The 16,070-nt window shown below is 45.6% G+C and overlaps 1 protein-coding gene across 1 annotated transcript in view; it reads left to right on the forward strand.

Annotated features, from left to right (window-relative positions):
• Positions 1 to 9,632: 9,632 nt before the first annotated feature.
• Positions 9,633 to 16,070, forward strand: part of LOC144753997 (sperm acrosome membrane-associated protein 4-like) — a 234,058-nt gene continuing 227,620 nt past the window's right edge. Inside the window, exons 1-2 of the mRNA XM_078641516.1 lie at positions 9,633 to 9,742; positions 10,796 to 10,932. Coding sequence (XP_078497642.1) covers positions 10,881 to 10,932 — 52 coding nt within the window. The 5' untranslated portion in view covers positions 9,633 to 9,742; positions 10,796 to 10,880. The remainder of the gene's footprint in view (positions 9,743 to 10,795; positions 10,933 to 16,070) is intronic.

Below are 16,070 nucleotides of genomic sequence, written 5' to 3' on the forward strand. Positions count from 1 at the left end.
CATTTTGAAAACAGGCAGACAATGACAAGGACATATCTTTTTCCCTCACAGAGAGGCATGGTGATGAAATCAATTTGTACTCTTACAAAGGGACCCCCTGATTTCCCAATTTTTCCTAATTCAACTATGGTTCCTTTCCCAGCATTGAATTGCTGACATGTTAAGCACCTCTGGCAGAGTGACTCTGCTACTTTCCTGAACTTCGGATTGTACCATGTTTGTTGGAAAACCAGAACCATGGCGTCCCTACCAGTGTGTGAATCTCCATGTATCAGTCTGGCCATAGAAGCAAGCAGATGTCTAGGCAACACAGGCATACCTTTTGGGCCCACAATAACACCATCCTCACTTCTCGGTCGACAACCAAGTTTCTTCCATTTTTCTTTCTCTTTTTCTGGCACCGCATGCTGCCAATCTCTCAACTCTTCCCAGGTAGGCACCTCTTCAAACACCATAAGTTGGAAGCTGTTTCCAGGTCCCCCCAGTTTAATATTTACAGACATGCGATTTCTGGCACAATGTTGAGCCACTTCATCAGCAAATCAGTTTCCCAATGTTATAGGGTCAAGGCCAGATTTATGAGCAGCACATTTGACCACTGCCAATTCTTTTGGTAATTGGATTGCTTCCAGTAAATCTTGTACAACTTTTCCATTTCTGATGGGAGTCACTGAAGAAGTCAGAAACTCCTTCTGTAGCCACAATTGGCCGAAGTCATGCACAACCCCATAACAGTACTGACTGTCAGTATATACTGTTATTCTTTTGTTTTTCCCAATTTTACAGGCTCTTATCAATGCAATCAATTCGGCTACTTGTGCAGACTTTACTCCAAATAAACAGGAAGCTTCTTTAATTTCGTTTATAGAGACTACAGCATAAGCAGCACTTAGGCCTACAAGTTCGTGTCTCATACATGAGCCATCCACGAACAGTTCCTCATCTTCCACAGGCAAAGGCATTTCCTTAATGTCTGGGCGGGGTTTAGTACTGAATTCTGTCAGATCTATGCAGTCATGCTCGTCCTCTCCCTTGGCTTCCATAATCATTGAGTCAGGGAGCAGGGTAGCTGGGTTCAGGATATTACACCGAGTAATGACTACATTTGCAGCACCTACGAGAATCCTCTCGTATTTAGTCAGCCGCCTAGGGGTGAGATACTGGGTCTTAGTTCGGGTCAGTAAAATTACAACTGCATGGGGAACATACACAGTTACAGGATGTCCCATGACAATAGATTCACTCTGCTCTAGACTCGTGCAAGTTGCAGCTACTGCTTTCAGACATCCGGGTAATCCAGCAGCCACTGGATCCAAAGTGGCAGAAAAATATGCCACTGGACGTCTAGTCAACCCATGCTCCTGAGTTAAGACTGACAGTGCACAATTATCTCGGGTGTCACAAAATAGTGCAAATTCTTTAGAATAGTCAGGCATCCCTAAAGCAGGTGCTGTACACAGACATTCTCGTAATTTTGTGAATGCTGTTATGCCCTCATCATCCCATTCCACTGGGTCTTTTGCTCCTTTCTTTGTCATTTTTATCAAAGGTTTTGCCAGGACTGCAAATCCCACAATCCATTGCCTGCAGTAACCTACCACCCCAAGGAACATTCTGATTTCTTTCTGAGTACGGGGTAACTGCATGTTCCGAATTATTCTGACTCTCTCAGAAGTGACTTTTCTGATGCCTTTTTCTATCTGGTGCCCCAGATATTTCACTGACTTTGTACAGAACTGCAATTTGTCAGGGGACACTTTATGTCCTTTTTCACCTAGGTGATTCAGTAAAGCAATGGTGTCAACAACACAATCTCTATGACTTTTAGACGCCACCAAAAGGTCATCTATATATTGCACCAAAACAGATTTTCCTGGTAACACTAAAGATTCAAGGCACTTTTTTAGAATCTGATTAAAGATAGAGGGACTTTCGGTGTACCCTTGAGGGACCCAATTCCAAACGTACACGTGACTGTCGAAAGCAAATGAGAAAAGAAATTTGCTATCTGGATGCAATGGGATCGAAAAGAATGCATGACATAGGTCTATCATGGTAAACCACTCAGCATCCCAGGGAATCTGATATAGGATCACTGCTGGGTTTGGAACAATAGGACAACAAGGAACTACAATCTTGTTTACCTTTCTCAGGTCCTGCACTACCCTGTACTTGCCACTAGGTTTCTTGATTCCAATTATCGGTGAGTTACACGGACTACTCATCACTTCTTGTATGATGTTTGCTTCTAGCAGTCTTTTTATTTCAATGGCCACTCCTGCTCTCACTTCTGCACTCATTTTGTATGGCTTGGTATTGGGATAAACTGCATTTTCTTTCATGGCTATTTGTATTGGGTCTACATTTGCCATTAATCCTACATCCTTTCCTGTAAAGTCCCATACTTCTGGTTTCACTGTCTTTTGGAGTTCTTCAGGTAAGTCCTGTATAGTCATTTGTTTAATTTCTGAGTCTGGTCTAATCAACATTAATTTGTATATGCCATCCTCGTCTGGGGTTTGAATTTCGACGCCTTTTGGTGTGCAAAAGATGGTGCAGTTCATTTTGCACAACAAATCAAGTCCCAGTAAGTTTACTGGACTGGTATCACAAACTACAAATCTATGCATTTCTTTGAAATTCCCTATTGTGATCTCCATGGGCTCAGTAACTGGAGTACTAATCAATTGATTAGACACACACACTACTTGGATTGCTTCTCCCGAGAGGGGTAGGTTTGGAACATCCGCTGTTCTCACAGTAGAACGGGTAGCACCAGTGTCCAATAGAAAGGTGACATAATTTCCATCAACCTTTCCTTCAATGTATGGCCCTGACTGGTCTACCGGCAAGGAGGCGCCAAGAACACACTCCTTGTCCTCCCCTCTCAGGCCCCGTCAGTATTGGTCGTTACAGAGAAAAGTATCATTCAACAAAAACTGCGAAGTTGCTGCATTTCTATTCTCGTTGCCTCCCCAGATCTCTATGTCATCACCCTGTGGTGATTTTCCCTTATAATTTGGTTTTGGCGCTCGGGGCAATTGACTTGTCTTTACCTGATGCTGAGTCTTTCTTGGTTTTTCATTCTGCGTCTGTGGAGTTAAATCAGGGGTTTGGGTATTATCATGCTGTAAATATGGACACTCGTCTCTCCAGTGCCCGATTTCTCCGCACTGGTGGCAGGGAAATTTCTTTTTAGCTTCCTCTCTGCTCATTTTTACCTTGGGCTTCCCCCCACCCCCAGGGCCTTGATCTTGGGTATTCTTATTCATTTTATTCATTTGCTTTTCCTGTTGTTCTGCTAGCTTCACTTGTGCCCACATGACCTTTTCCTTTAGTGCCTTTCACTTATCTGCCATCTCGTCCTCACAGTACTTTGCGTACCGTAAGACCTCATCCATTTTCTTAGACTGCCAACAAATCTTATTGTCTTTTATCCACTGACAAATTTCGGGTCTTAAACCATTTACAAACCTGTAAATGAAGTGGGTCATATCCTTCATCTCGATGTTATCTATACCACTGTAAGTTTTGAACACCTGTAACAGTCTTTCATAAAAGGAGTGCACAGACTCATCCCTTTCCTGCGTGGTTCTATCTATTTTGGTCCAATCAGTTTCCTTTGCAGGCACCTTCTTTTTCAGATGTAACATGACCTGATCATATTTTCTCATCACCTCATCAGAGGGAGCACCTGTTACAGGGTCCCTATCATATTCTTTGTTGGGCCAATCAATGCCAACCTTGCATTCGGTCCATAAATCCACAGGAACCACAATGTCGAAAAACCCATCCAGGTCTTTCCACAAGCACTTTTGTACCTTTACAAACCTTTCCACCTGCCTGTACCAGTCCACAGGCTTTTCTCGAAATTTTGGAAAGTCATTGGTAAAGGACACAATATCCTGTCTGGACCATGGAACGTGCACATATTTTCCACCTGGCACTTCACGCATAGGGTATAACTGCTCAGGTTTGTCAGCTTCCTTTAGAACGAACTCAGAAGACGTCTATTTAGATCTGGCCTCATCTTTCTTCTTTGCCCACCTGGCTTTCCACTTTTCTACGTCTCCCCATTTTTGCAACACAGTCAATAATTCTTTAACCTGTGCCTTTTTCACTGACACATTCATATTTTCCAGATCTTTGTCTGAAAAATCAGCTCTATAGGGTTTCTGCAGTGGCTTTGATTTTGAAATATCGATTCCCATACTAGCTGCAGTGTCTGTTAATTTCTCATGGAGCACTCTGGTATTCCGGGTAAAACTCTTGCCGATAAACAGCAACTCCTCTTCAGAATAGGTATTTAATCTGTCTAAACCTACATTTCCTGCCATTAGTTCTTCCATTTCTATTCTCAGCTTGAAGATATCTAAAGGTTTTGACTGAGGAGTTTGTTTTTCTAATTCTCGACTCCATCTTTCAATCTCTTCAGGAGTCACCAATGTGACACTCTTGGTACCCGAAGTCGATTCCATTTGAATCTCCCTCGTGTTGAAAGGATTATGTCTTTTCTGTAACCTTTTTCCTGCACCCCTAATGGGCAGATCCATTAGTGAGACCTCGGACTCACATTCACTGGTCTGGTCATCCACAATTAAGGGCTCCGGTCTTGGCTGTGCTACAACTGGAGTAATAACTGGAGTCTTCGGACTTCCCTGTCTATCCCCATACAGCGGAACCACTGGTCCAATAGTTACCGGGATTGTCAAGGCTTCAGGACTTGTATTTAACTGGGAGATTTTCTGAATTATCTCGGCTCTCTGCTTAGCTAGAGCCTCTCGTTCCCTGTCCTCCAGTATCCTGTCTAAAGAATTGTCATGTAATACCTGCGGGGTCAATGTTGGGGCATAACTCGGGGCAGTAGGATGTGTCTCACTTGGTCCTTCACCGTAATTAGGTTTTGGGAACAAACTTCCTGTGTCTAGGGATCTTGGTTCCTCCTCAGACGGAGGTCTTGAGAACGGGATTCCTGACGTTGAAGGCCTTGCCTCACCTTCGTAGGGAGGTCTAGAGCAAAAGTCTCTTTCTCTCGTATATCTTGACTCCCCACTAAATGGTGTTCTTTGACAGATATCTCTAGCACCTAGGGATCCTAACCCCTCATTATACGGAGGTATTTGACAACCCTCTCCTACACTTACTGATCTGGCCTCTTCCCGGGGAGGAGGTCTCCGAGAATTATCCCCTTCACTAGAGGGTCTGTGTCCTTCATTATAAGGAGGCGGACTTCTCATAAACATGTCATCTAATAATTCATCATCCGACTCCCCAATGGGCACCCAATGTTTGCATTTTTCTGTTCTCTTCTCTCCTGCAGGAGGACCACCCATTGGCATCATTGGAAACAGCCCTTCTACGATCATATTCTGTCTCCACTGTTTCATCTTTTTGTCTCTGGTCTCTTGTTTCAGTTTTGGATAAAATTTTGTTAACCCTTTATCCATTCGGGGCTTGTCTCTCTCAAAAGCTTCAATCTCCCATTCCTCTAAAGCTTCGTACTGCGTTAATCTAGGTCTGGGATGTAAGTCATTCATTCGGGTTCGCAAATTAAATAGAATCCTGCCGTTGAATGTACCTTCTAACGGAAAAGCCAAAATTCCGTCATCTTTGGTGTATTCCGCCCAGTTTTCCAACCATACACATGAGTGGTACCCTTTATCAAACATCATGAAAGATGCGGGAGTATTAGGTGGCAGAATGACAACACCTTCTCTGGTTTTAATCGGCTTGTCCTTTTTAAAATAATTCTTTACTTTGTTTACAAGGGATAGTTTTCTCTTATTTCCGTACATAATATCGGTTTTATGCCCTTTCCACTGATCGTTCTCAAACCCTAAATGTCGTGGATCAGGTCTAGTATGCGGTCTATACGAGTGCCACATACGTTTCTGCTAGTGACTCTGTTTACAAATCACTTCCAATCCAAGTGCGTTTTTTATTTTCGTGCAACCAATGAAGTGCACGGTTTCAAATAATCTCGACCAATGGGTGCGTGGCCTTTCGCGAGACAGGTTCTCGCGCTTCGGCACTCACCCCTCCTTTACAATTCCAGCTCCGCTACACACCCGCTGCGTCTACCAATCCCAGCGCGGCACAGAGTGACGTCAGAGCAGCTCCGCAACTGACTCCCTCCCTCACAAGATAATGGAAACTTAATTTCTCTCTAAAAGTGCAAGTGCTTTGTTATTTTACAAACTAATACACATTCGCCACTGTACCCAAGTGTCTAGACAGCAAAGATTTGTTTCACTGCAAGTAAACTACTTCCATTTACTTTTCATACACTACGGATAGATCTCTTCTGCCTACCCTTCACTCAAGCTTTAGGGAACCTGCTACTTCTTTGACTCATTCACTTCTTTTCGGGATATATACTAAGTCTAAAGTTTCACCAGCGAACCCCTTTGCTATCACCCAAGCTCCGACGAACCTGCTACTCCTTCCGGTATGACCTTTACTAGGTTATATCACAATAGAAGTTTTGCCAGTGATCTCGTCGCTATCATTTATTCAAACATACATTCAGAAAAAAACCCCAGTTAGTGCTTCCAGTTTTACCTAACCTGCACTAACCTTCCTTAGGCCAGTGACCTCAACGCGAAGTGGATTCTCTTCACCACTCGCTATTCAATTCCCCGGGGATTCCCAACAAACATATAAACGCTTTACTAACGAGTGGGTTAATACATATATCAGTACAATAATAAGAAAAACAATTTAAAACATTTCATAATTTTTCAAAGCAAACATTTCACGTGATTGATCAATTCACACAAACTGTTTACCCTTGTAGCAGCAAGAATATTAGCAGCATCCAACCTATCTAGCTTAACTAGTCCTACCTAACTTTAACTAGTCCCTAACCATAGCTCTGCTACCAGAAAATTACTGATAGAGATCGTAGGTCACCCGGCAAATAATTTTCACCATATACGTACCAGGCCCATAATTTTCCAATTTATCATATACATTAATCGGGTGACCTAACAACTCTACTACCAGTAACCCTGGTTTCCTTCCTATTTATTTCTATTGTACCCGACTTACCAATCCACCGTTACGGGTACCTATGACCACAATGGATCAGGGAGCTAGCTGTAAAAGAAAAGGCAGGCAAAATACAATACTGACTTTTATTTCTTCTGTATTCATCAAATAACCACAGACTACTGGGAAGTTTTAAAAGTTTATCTTAGAAATCAGATTCTGAGTGTATGCGTTTTACAACGAGAAGGCAATCTATAATCACAATAATGAAGAGCACATAACCATATAAAAAGAAAACTAAGGTAACCATTTATGAGTCTATAGGAAAGTAATAACAAAGCGATCTACTAAATAGATTTCAGAAAATGGATCACGAACTAGACTTTTACTGTTTAGAAAAATACTGCAAGGTAAAGATTGGAAATCCTATACATCTATAGGAGGGGGAAAAAGTGGAACACGCTATAGTTCTAGCATCATTACGTCAAAATCAGATTGCAGGAGAAAATTATATACCACATTTATGATTCTTAAACAGTATGGAGAGAATGTATTCTAAAAGGTAGGGAAACATAGGAACATGCTAAGGAAAAATGTACTGTGTGGCTTTTATAGTAGGTTGTGAAAAGCATGGAAAATGTATGTATGCAAAGAAATGTCTTTATTAAAGCAAAGACAGGAAAATAGAAGGTGCAGTATAGAGTTTTCGCACTATATTTACCTAGAAAGGTGTGCAGACCAACCCTGGCCACGGGTCGGTTAAGGACAGGAAATACCCCAAGGAAGGACAGTCATCTATGGGACAGCAGGTGCAGATTGGACACCCCAGGACAGGACAGGAAAACCAGATTAGGATCAGGACAGGACCACCAAGGCACGACCAGCACCCGCAGTTCGGAAGCAACGCCTGCACTCCACCCTCTCTGCAGCTATCAGTCAGAACCCCGATTGGGTTAGCGAACTCCCCAGCAAAGTGCTCCGCCAGCACTTAAGGTTTAGTAAAACCTTTAGAGTCTATGGTCAAATTCGGACAGAGTGCTCCGCAGCGCTCTGTATTCAGTCACCTATTGAGTGCGTTGGGTCAGTGACAGGTCAGCTATTCAGACAAGTCGGACAATTTCTCTAGCTAGACCTAGGCTAGTTATACTATTTTCGGGTCAGTGTACCACCCCCCAAATGTTGCAAGTGTCAGAATCCTCAATTTCGATTGGTCCCCAGGTAGGATAGGCTAACACACCAATCACAGTTTACGTCTACAAGCTGAATTTTACATATTTTGGAACCGCCTATTGAATTTGGGGTTCCCATGACCGATTCTGCAGAATACAATAGGAAAAAAATAACATTTGTTGCGAATGTAACAATTTTTAGCTTCTCCGGCTGGGTGAAGGTGCATCTTCCCAGGCACGTCTTGGCAGGGATTTTCAGTTGGCACCCTGTCAATGCCACCGCCAGAGTTCGGTCAGGCGCAGACTATCCTCTTAATATGGAGTCTTGAGCCTTGCATCAGACCCTCAATACCGCGGTACATGAAAAGTAAGCGAAAACAAATTAAAACATAGAAATAAATGAATTCACTATATACCATGAAGAGCTACTTTATACTTCTCAAATCAGAAAAATATACTATTGCATTATAGTTAGTGCAACAGACAATAACACGAAAGCATCTGCACAAGCTTCACCACGTTAGAACACCGACAGCCCTTTTAGATGCAAGCACGCATACGCACATTTTCCCACCAGAACTGCAACTACGTCACGTCACGTTAGTGTGACTAACGCATGCGCAGAAGCAAACCCTCAAGTGGCGGCCATTTTAGGGACACGAGTTATTCGTATTAGTAAACACATAGACAAGCATCACTAAGATACATGCATATTGAAAATAAAAGGAAATTAGTAAAACGTACAGATTGAATTATAGGATTATAATGTGATTCGAGGTTCTTGATTTTAAGCAAGTCGCGAAATATGCGAAATCTTGCTTCATCAGATGATATTGACGATTTGTGTGAGCAAGAGGTGATAGTGTGTGAAATCACTATGGGCGCCTTTAAGGAAGAAGAGTAGAGGAAGGAGTTACAGAATGATCCTGATTTACTGAAAGTGATTGACTTAATTTTATCGAACAAAGTGGAATAAGTTAAAGAGACCTTGGTGTGTGCTGAGAGGTGAGCTAGCTGTGAGTGATGGTATGTTGACAAGAGGTACAAGGTTAATCCCTCCATATACACCCTCCCCTACCATGGCACCCCAGAAGTGCTGCACGTAGTGCGCCACCGCGAGAGGACTCCTAACTAAAGTCCAACCACTAGTGAGGGGTGTATTAGGGCCCAAATGGCACTAAAGGGGGCCGCGGGCAGCCGCAGATATTGAGGACATATCCAATAACGCTAGAGTAAATCCAAAGGAAGGTTCATTTCGGCACTATTCTCTGATGTAACTTGTAATGCTACGATCTTAAATGTAAAGCACTATGATTCCCTCTTGGGTCAAGTTTGCGCTATATAAAACTTTATAAATAAACACATAGAAAGTCTCAACCACCAGGAGCAGATCATCAAGTCTCTTCTCGCGGTCTATCACGTGACAGTACACGTTCCAATATCGGGCACCTGCACAGTTCGCAGGCTGACGTCAGACCTCTGACGTCAGCACTGGATTCGGCCAGTACGGTTGTCTAGGATACCACAGAGGGCGGTTTGAACGGAGGACACCGAGGGGCGGCTGCCAGGAAGGCCCAGAGAAGGTCAGAAGGGCCCGAGGGCACACATAGGTTCATAGACCTCCACATAGGAGGGCTGGCAGGGGCCACACCTGGGCAGGGAGGGGTCGTGAGAGGGGAGGGCCGTCTGGAGGGCACAGTATGGCTCAGTAGGGGGGGAGGGGGGTTGGCTGGCTGGCATAGGCAACGAAGGGACACTGGGGGAGGCGGGCGTAGTGGGTGAGGAGATACCGCTTTTAGGGTGTGTCACGCACTCAGGGGGTGGGGGGGGAATGGTTTCAGGCCGCAGGTGGCCACGGGGGAGCTGAGGGCACAGAGGGCAGGGCTTCTGAGGGGGCTGGAGATGACAGAGGGGCCTACAAGTGAGGACTGGTAGTGTGGCACTGTGGGGGGAGGGTGCAGCAGCCACTGCAGGGGAGGGGGGTGCAGCAGCTACTGCAGGGGTGGGGGGGGGGGGCACTCACCCAACCTTTCAGTGGATCCCATTCAGTCCAAAGCCAATGTGATCTATGAGAAGTGGGAGACACAGGGCCCCTCATCGCATTCTTCAATGGGCTACATCATGTACCGTCACGCCACTGTGGCTCAGTATTACTAGCCCAGGGGCTCTGGGGACACGTAGGGAATCTGAGGGGGGCTACTAGAGGCCACATGGGGCTACTGAGGACTCGAGGCAGGTACGGTTCCAGGTCACCGACGGATCTGAAGGGCGCGAGAAGGAGCAGTGGCCCTTTCGGGGAAGAGGGAGTATCGGGGGAGGACTGGGGGAAGGAGGGGGGGCTGAGGGGTGGTGGAACGAGGGGAGGGGGTACTGGCTGAATGCCGTGGAGGGGTTCAGAGGTGAGCTGTCCAGGGGCACATCATGGGCACAAACGGTCGGGCAAAAACCGTTGTAGGGCACAGAGAGTTCCTCTGGGCGCTGGAGGGCTCAGAAAGGGCCTCTGTTCTCCACTGACACCCTCCCAGGGCCCCACCCTAAGCCCTCTGCCCAGTCAGGGCCGTGACGCGCGCCCCATGATTGGCTGCGCCAGGCCTTCCAAACCGCTATTTATAGTATATGAATAACTGTTTGTGCAGCACTTCAAGACCGCCCCAGGCTCCGGCACCTCAGCAAGGACTCGGAAAAACACGAAAAATCCCCGCCAGACCTACCTGCGACGCCATGAACAGAGCACTCCTGCTAGCGCTGGCCGCCCTGCTCTGCTTCAGCCTAGGTAAGGGGCAAATATAGCGCCTATCTCAACTTATTCATAGAGCGCTGCGAACTCGCGCTTTGAAGCGATCGTTCGGTCGATAATCACTTTCCAAAATATAAAGGGCCAGAATCACAGAGTGCACTATACAAAGCGCACAGCGTGCCACACGTCGTCTCTGGGCGCTTGGGGTTTAATATCGCTGTCATCAACCAGAGGAGTTGTGAGGTCACATCATGCACCATCAGCTTTTCTTAAGTCTCACCAGATCATCATTACCTTACCTATTATTATGATCGCTAAATCTTACCTGTTATTATTCTAATTTCGTGCCGTAGAGAACATGAAAAGATACCTGGGCCTTTGTACTGGCAGGGAAATAAATGCTTTTTAAACCGGCAGCCGACAGATTTAATAATGGTCTGCTCTGGTTTGCTCAATGAGTAAAAATGCTCGCTTTTCTTTTTATTCTTGTACTTAAAGTGATTTTTTGGTACTTACAAGTTACGTGAGGTTTTGCTAAAGTTGTTTTTTTGGCTGTTTTAACAAAATTGTGTTGTCTGCAGGTTTTTGCAGCTGCTCCAGACAGTGTTTGGATAAATGCGTCTGTTTGCTTGAATGTTGATATTTTATTTTTACATGTATTTTTCGAGTACAGTGCTGATCAAAGGGAGATGATGAAAAGGCGTAGTCTGTTTTTAGCATTCTGAGTTCGTTTTATGCTGTGAATAAATGACCTGATTAGCTGAAAAGGAAAATATGCTAAATCAAATGTGTAAAGTTCCCGTTGCATAAATGTGTGTTCCCATGAATTATGGACCGTAATTTAGGTGTATGACGTCACTGATGCAAACTTTAGGCTCTGAGACTACTGCTGGTTGTACAATACCTACCGCCAAAAGTTCACTGAAAGATACTGTCCGCGTGCGTGTTTTTTAAATAAATATCAATGCACTATTTATTGCTGCTCTCCAGAGAAGTGAAAGGAAACAGTATCAGAAAGTAAAGTACAGGTCTCCTATCTCGCACAGAGAGCGCCGAATCGCCACAAGGCGCTATGTAATAAGATACAAAATAATTTATGTGTTAGGTGATTTCTTTTGCAAGTTTTGTGTTTAAGGAGCTCATTCCTTGTTTGTATTATTTTGTGCTTTAAATAGACTTTAAGGCGCTAGATCCAACCATAACGTCTAAAAAGATCTTCTTTCTCAGCTCAGCCGCAAGTTACGCCCCAACTCTTTGGGAAGTTCGTTCCTAACTGGGGAGGAATAAAAAATGCTTCCTTTCTTGATGCCGCGGTTGAAAGTAGATTTCTTTTCTCCCCTAGATCTTTGAAACACGTCTTCCTGTTTCAAAGCACTTTTTTGGCATTCAAGGTTATAGCGTTTTTCAATGGGGCAGATTTCACAGAAACCTAAACATTAAGGGGCTTATTTACAAGCCCCATTTTTTTGTTCTGAGTTAAAGTTTTACATAGCGCGAACTCCACCCGAAGGTATTGGAGCGCTTTGCATGAGCACCAGTAATAATAAATAAGGAAACATTCATTTTTGGTAGGCTCAGGGAGATTAAGTGATTTGCCCCAAATCGCAGGACGTTGAGCCGACGCCGAGACTCCAACCTGGTTCTCCAGTTCCAAAGTCGGCAGCTCTGGCCGTTATGTCACATCCAACTTTCCATATTAAGAGTGATGCACCGGTGGCACTAGGGGCTTGTAAGTAAGCCCCTGAGGGCCTCATTTACTATAGTTTGATGCATAGCAACGCAGCAAGCCTTCCTGCTGCGCGGCCGTGCATCAAAGTATAAGGGCAGGAATGTGCCTTAGGGCACATTCCTGTCCTTCTCCCCTGCACCGGCACACAAACAGCAGCTGTGCGCCAACACAAACACCCTTGCGCCATGGTACAAGGTTGCATGAGTTGCAGGGATGATTGTTATTGTGCAGGAAGGTACACCTTCCTGCACAAAAAAATAATTAATGGCGTGTTGCTCCTTCTATGATGTTGCAGCACACAGAAAGAGCAAAAACGGAGGAGAAATAAAAGTATTTCTCATTGTTGCACCACTCCTACGCCTCCTCGGGAAGGACATGGCATGGATACCGTTTTGTTCTTCCCTTTTATTTTGACGCACGTCTGAGCAGCAGAAAGGCTTGCGCTGCAGTGCGTCAAAATATAGTAAATGAGGCCGTGAATTGGAATGGTGGCAGGAGATAAAGGGCGCCTACCCGCAATGCACCCCCTTTCACACGCGCCTTACTCTGTCTTCAGCATTACCCCCACAGCACAGCCCCTGCAGGAACTGCATGGCTCTCAGGGGATGGGGTGTGTTTCATAAGTGGGAAAGCAGCACATTTTCGGGCATATTTACAACCCTTTAACACCACCGGAGCATCACTTTTTCTAATGCTCCGGTGGCGTTGCTCCTTACCCCATATTTACAAGGTAGTGTTACACCACCTTGTAAATAGGCCCCCTTCCACAGCAGTCCGCTGCAGCAAAGGAGTGTGCAATGGGTGTTGCAGTGGAATGTTTCACGGCAATACACGTTGCTTTTTGACGCTGCCCCATATTTACAAGGCTTAGGCAGCACCAAAAAGTACAGCCAGATAAAACCTGGTCTTAGAATGGCGATATGAAGGGAATTTATTAATTTCTCCTTGTATTTTGCTCTTTCTATTTTTGCTGCATTCTGCAGCACACATAGAAAGAGCAAACTGCTTTCCAAGATTGTTTATGTCCTTACCTGCACATAAACAATCCCCCCTGCAGCGCAGGCACCCTTGCAACATGGCTCAAGGGTGCCTGTGCTCGTGCCAGGCAGCTTTTTTAGGTCCAGCACTAGGGGAAATGCAGGGGTGTGCCTTATTTCTGTAAGTACGGTACATCCCCTCATCTTAAAAATGTAAGATACGACTTAGCCATATTTGGCATTACACCGCACTCTGACCTTTTCTTGTACATATCCCCCTTCGTTCACTCTCTGCCTCGCTGTAGTTCATGGTGCCTTGGGCTCATTGCTGCAAACTTGCCGGAATAAGGTTGGAAAACCTAACGATGGGGGCTGAGGGGGGAGGGGTGCAGAGGAGAAGCATTAATAGAGGAAGGAAGGCTGTTATTGCCAAGGGCTGCTTTGTCAGAGCTTTCAAGTTCTGCTCTATAATTAAAAGGGGCGCTGGCCGCCTCTCTGGCAGTCTGGCTAGCACAGCACAGACATGGCTGAAAGCGAAGCTTCCCTCATATTTGGTAAGTCTGGCAAGAACGGTAGAGACATGGGTAAAATTTGTACCCCCTCTTGAGGAACGGAGGAGCTGTCTGGCAGGAGCAGATTCATAAAGGGGGTGGTGATGGACAGAGTATCTGAATTAAGCAGAACACTCCTACCCAGTCAAAAGATCAGGGCTTGATCCATCACCATTTTTTTTAGCTCACTGCACCATCCCAGCTCAGAACCTGGCTACATGCAAATTAGTCTGACCCTGGCCCAGTGCATCATGGGAACAGGGCAGACCAAACTACCAAGCCAATTCTTTACTGGAAAGGAAACAAGCTTCCGGGGACCGGTTTCTGGCATTACAGCCGTCTTCGGCCCGGCTTGCTTGAATCCTGATGGTGCAGTGAGCAAGGGACTCACATCTGAGCATACCCTTCCACACTTGTGGCGGCCAAAACGATTCATAAAGGGGGTGGTGATGGACAGAGTATCTGAATTAAGCAGAACACTCCTACCCAATCAAAAGATCAGGGCTTGATCCATCACCGTTTTTTAGCTCACTGCACCATCCCAGCTCAGAACCTGGCTACATGCAAATTAGTCTGACCCTGGCCCAGTGCATCATGGGAACAGGGCAGACCAAACTACCAAGCCAATTCTTTACTGGAAAGGAAACAAGCTTCCGGGGACTGGTTTCTGGCATTACAGCCGTCTTCGGCCCGGCTTGCTTGAATCCTGATGGTGCAGTGAGCAAGGGACTCACATCTGAGCATACCCTTCCACACTTGTGGTGGCCAAAACGATTCATAAAGGGGGTGGTGATGGACAGAGTATCTGAATTAAGCAGAACACTCCTACCCAGTCAAAAGATCAGGGCTTGATCCATCACCGTTTTTTAGCTCACTGCACTATCCCAGCTCAGAACCTGGCTACATGCAAATTAGTCTGACCCTGGCCCAGTGCATCATGGGAACAGGGCAGACCAAACTACCAAGCCAATTCTTTACTGGAAAGGAAACAAGCTTCCGGGGACCGGTTTCTGGCATTACAGCCGTCTTCGGCCCAGCTTGCTTGAATCCTGATGGTGCAGTGAGCAAGGGACTCACATCTGAGCATACCCTTCCACACTTGTGGTGGCCAATAACGATTCATAAAGGGGGTGGTAATGGACAGAGTATCTGAATTAAGCAGAACACTCCTACCCAGTCAAAAGATCAGGGCTTGATCCATCACCGTTTTTTAGCTCACTGCACCATCCCAGTTCAGAACTTCAGCCCGGCTTGGTTGAATCCTGATGGTGCAGTGAGCAAGGGACTCACATCTGAGCATACCCTTCCACACTTGGCCACTATAGGAGTGGAAGGGTATGCTCAGACATGAGTCCCTAGCTCACTGCACCATCAGGATTCAAGCAAGCCGGGCCGAAGACGGCTGTAATGCCAGAAACCGGTCCCCGGAAGCTTGTTTCCTTTCCAGTAAAGAATTGGCTTAGTAGTTTGGTCTGCCCTGTTCCCATGATGCATTGGGCCAGGGACAGACTAATTTGCATGTAGCCAGGTTCTGAACTGGGTTGGTTCAGTGAGCTAAAAAACGGTGATGGATCAAGCCCTGATCTCTTGACTGGGTAGGAGTGTTCTGCGTAATTCCGATGCTCTGTCCATCACCACCCCCTTTATGAATCGTTTTGGCCACTATAGGAGTGGAAGGGTATGCTCAGACATGAGTCCCTAGCTCACTGCACCATCAGGATTCAAGCAAGCCAGGCCGAAGACGGCTGTAATGCCAGAAACCGGTCCCCGGAAGCTTCTTTCCTTTCCAGTAAAGAATTGGCTTGGTAGTTTGGTCTGCCCTGTTCCCATGATGCACTGGGCCAGGGTCAGACTAATTTGCATGTAGCCAGGTTCTGAACTGGGATGGTGCAGTGAGCTAAAAAACGGTGATGGATC

Source organism: Lissotriton helveticus, chromosome 5_1 (assembly GCF_964261635.1).
Source record: "Lissotriton helveticus chromosome 5_1, aLisHel1.1, whole genome shotgun sequence".
Lineage (NCBI taxonomy): Eukaryota > Metazoa > Chordata > Amphibia > Caudata > Salamandridae > Lissotriton > Lissotriton helveticus.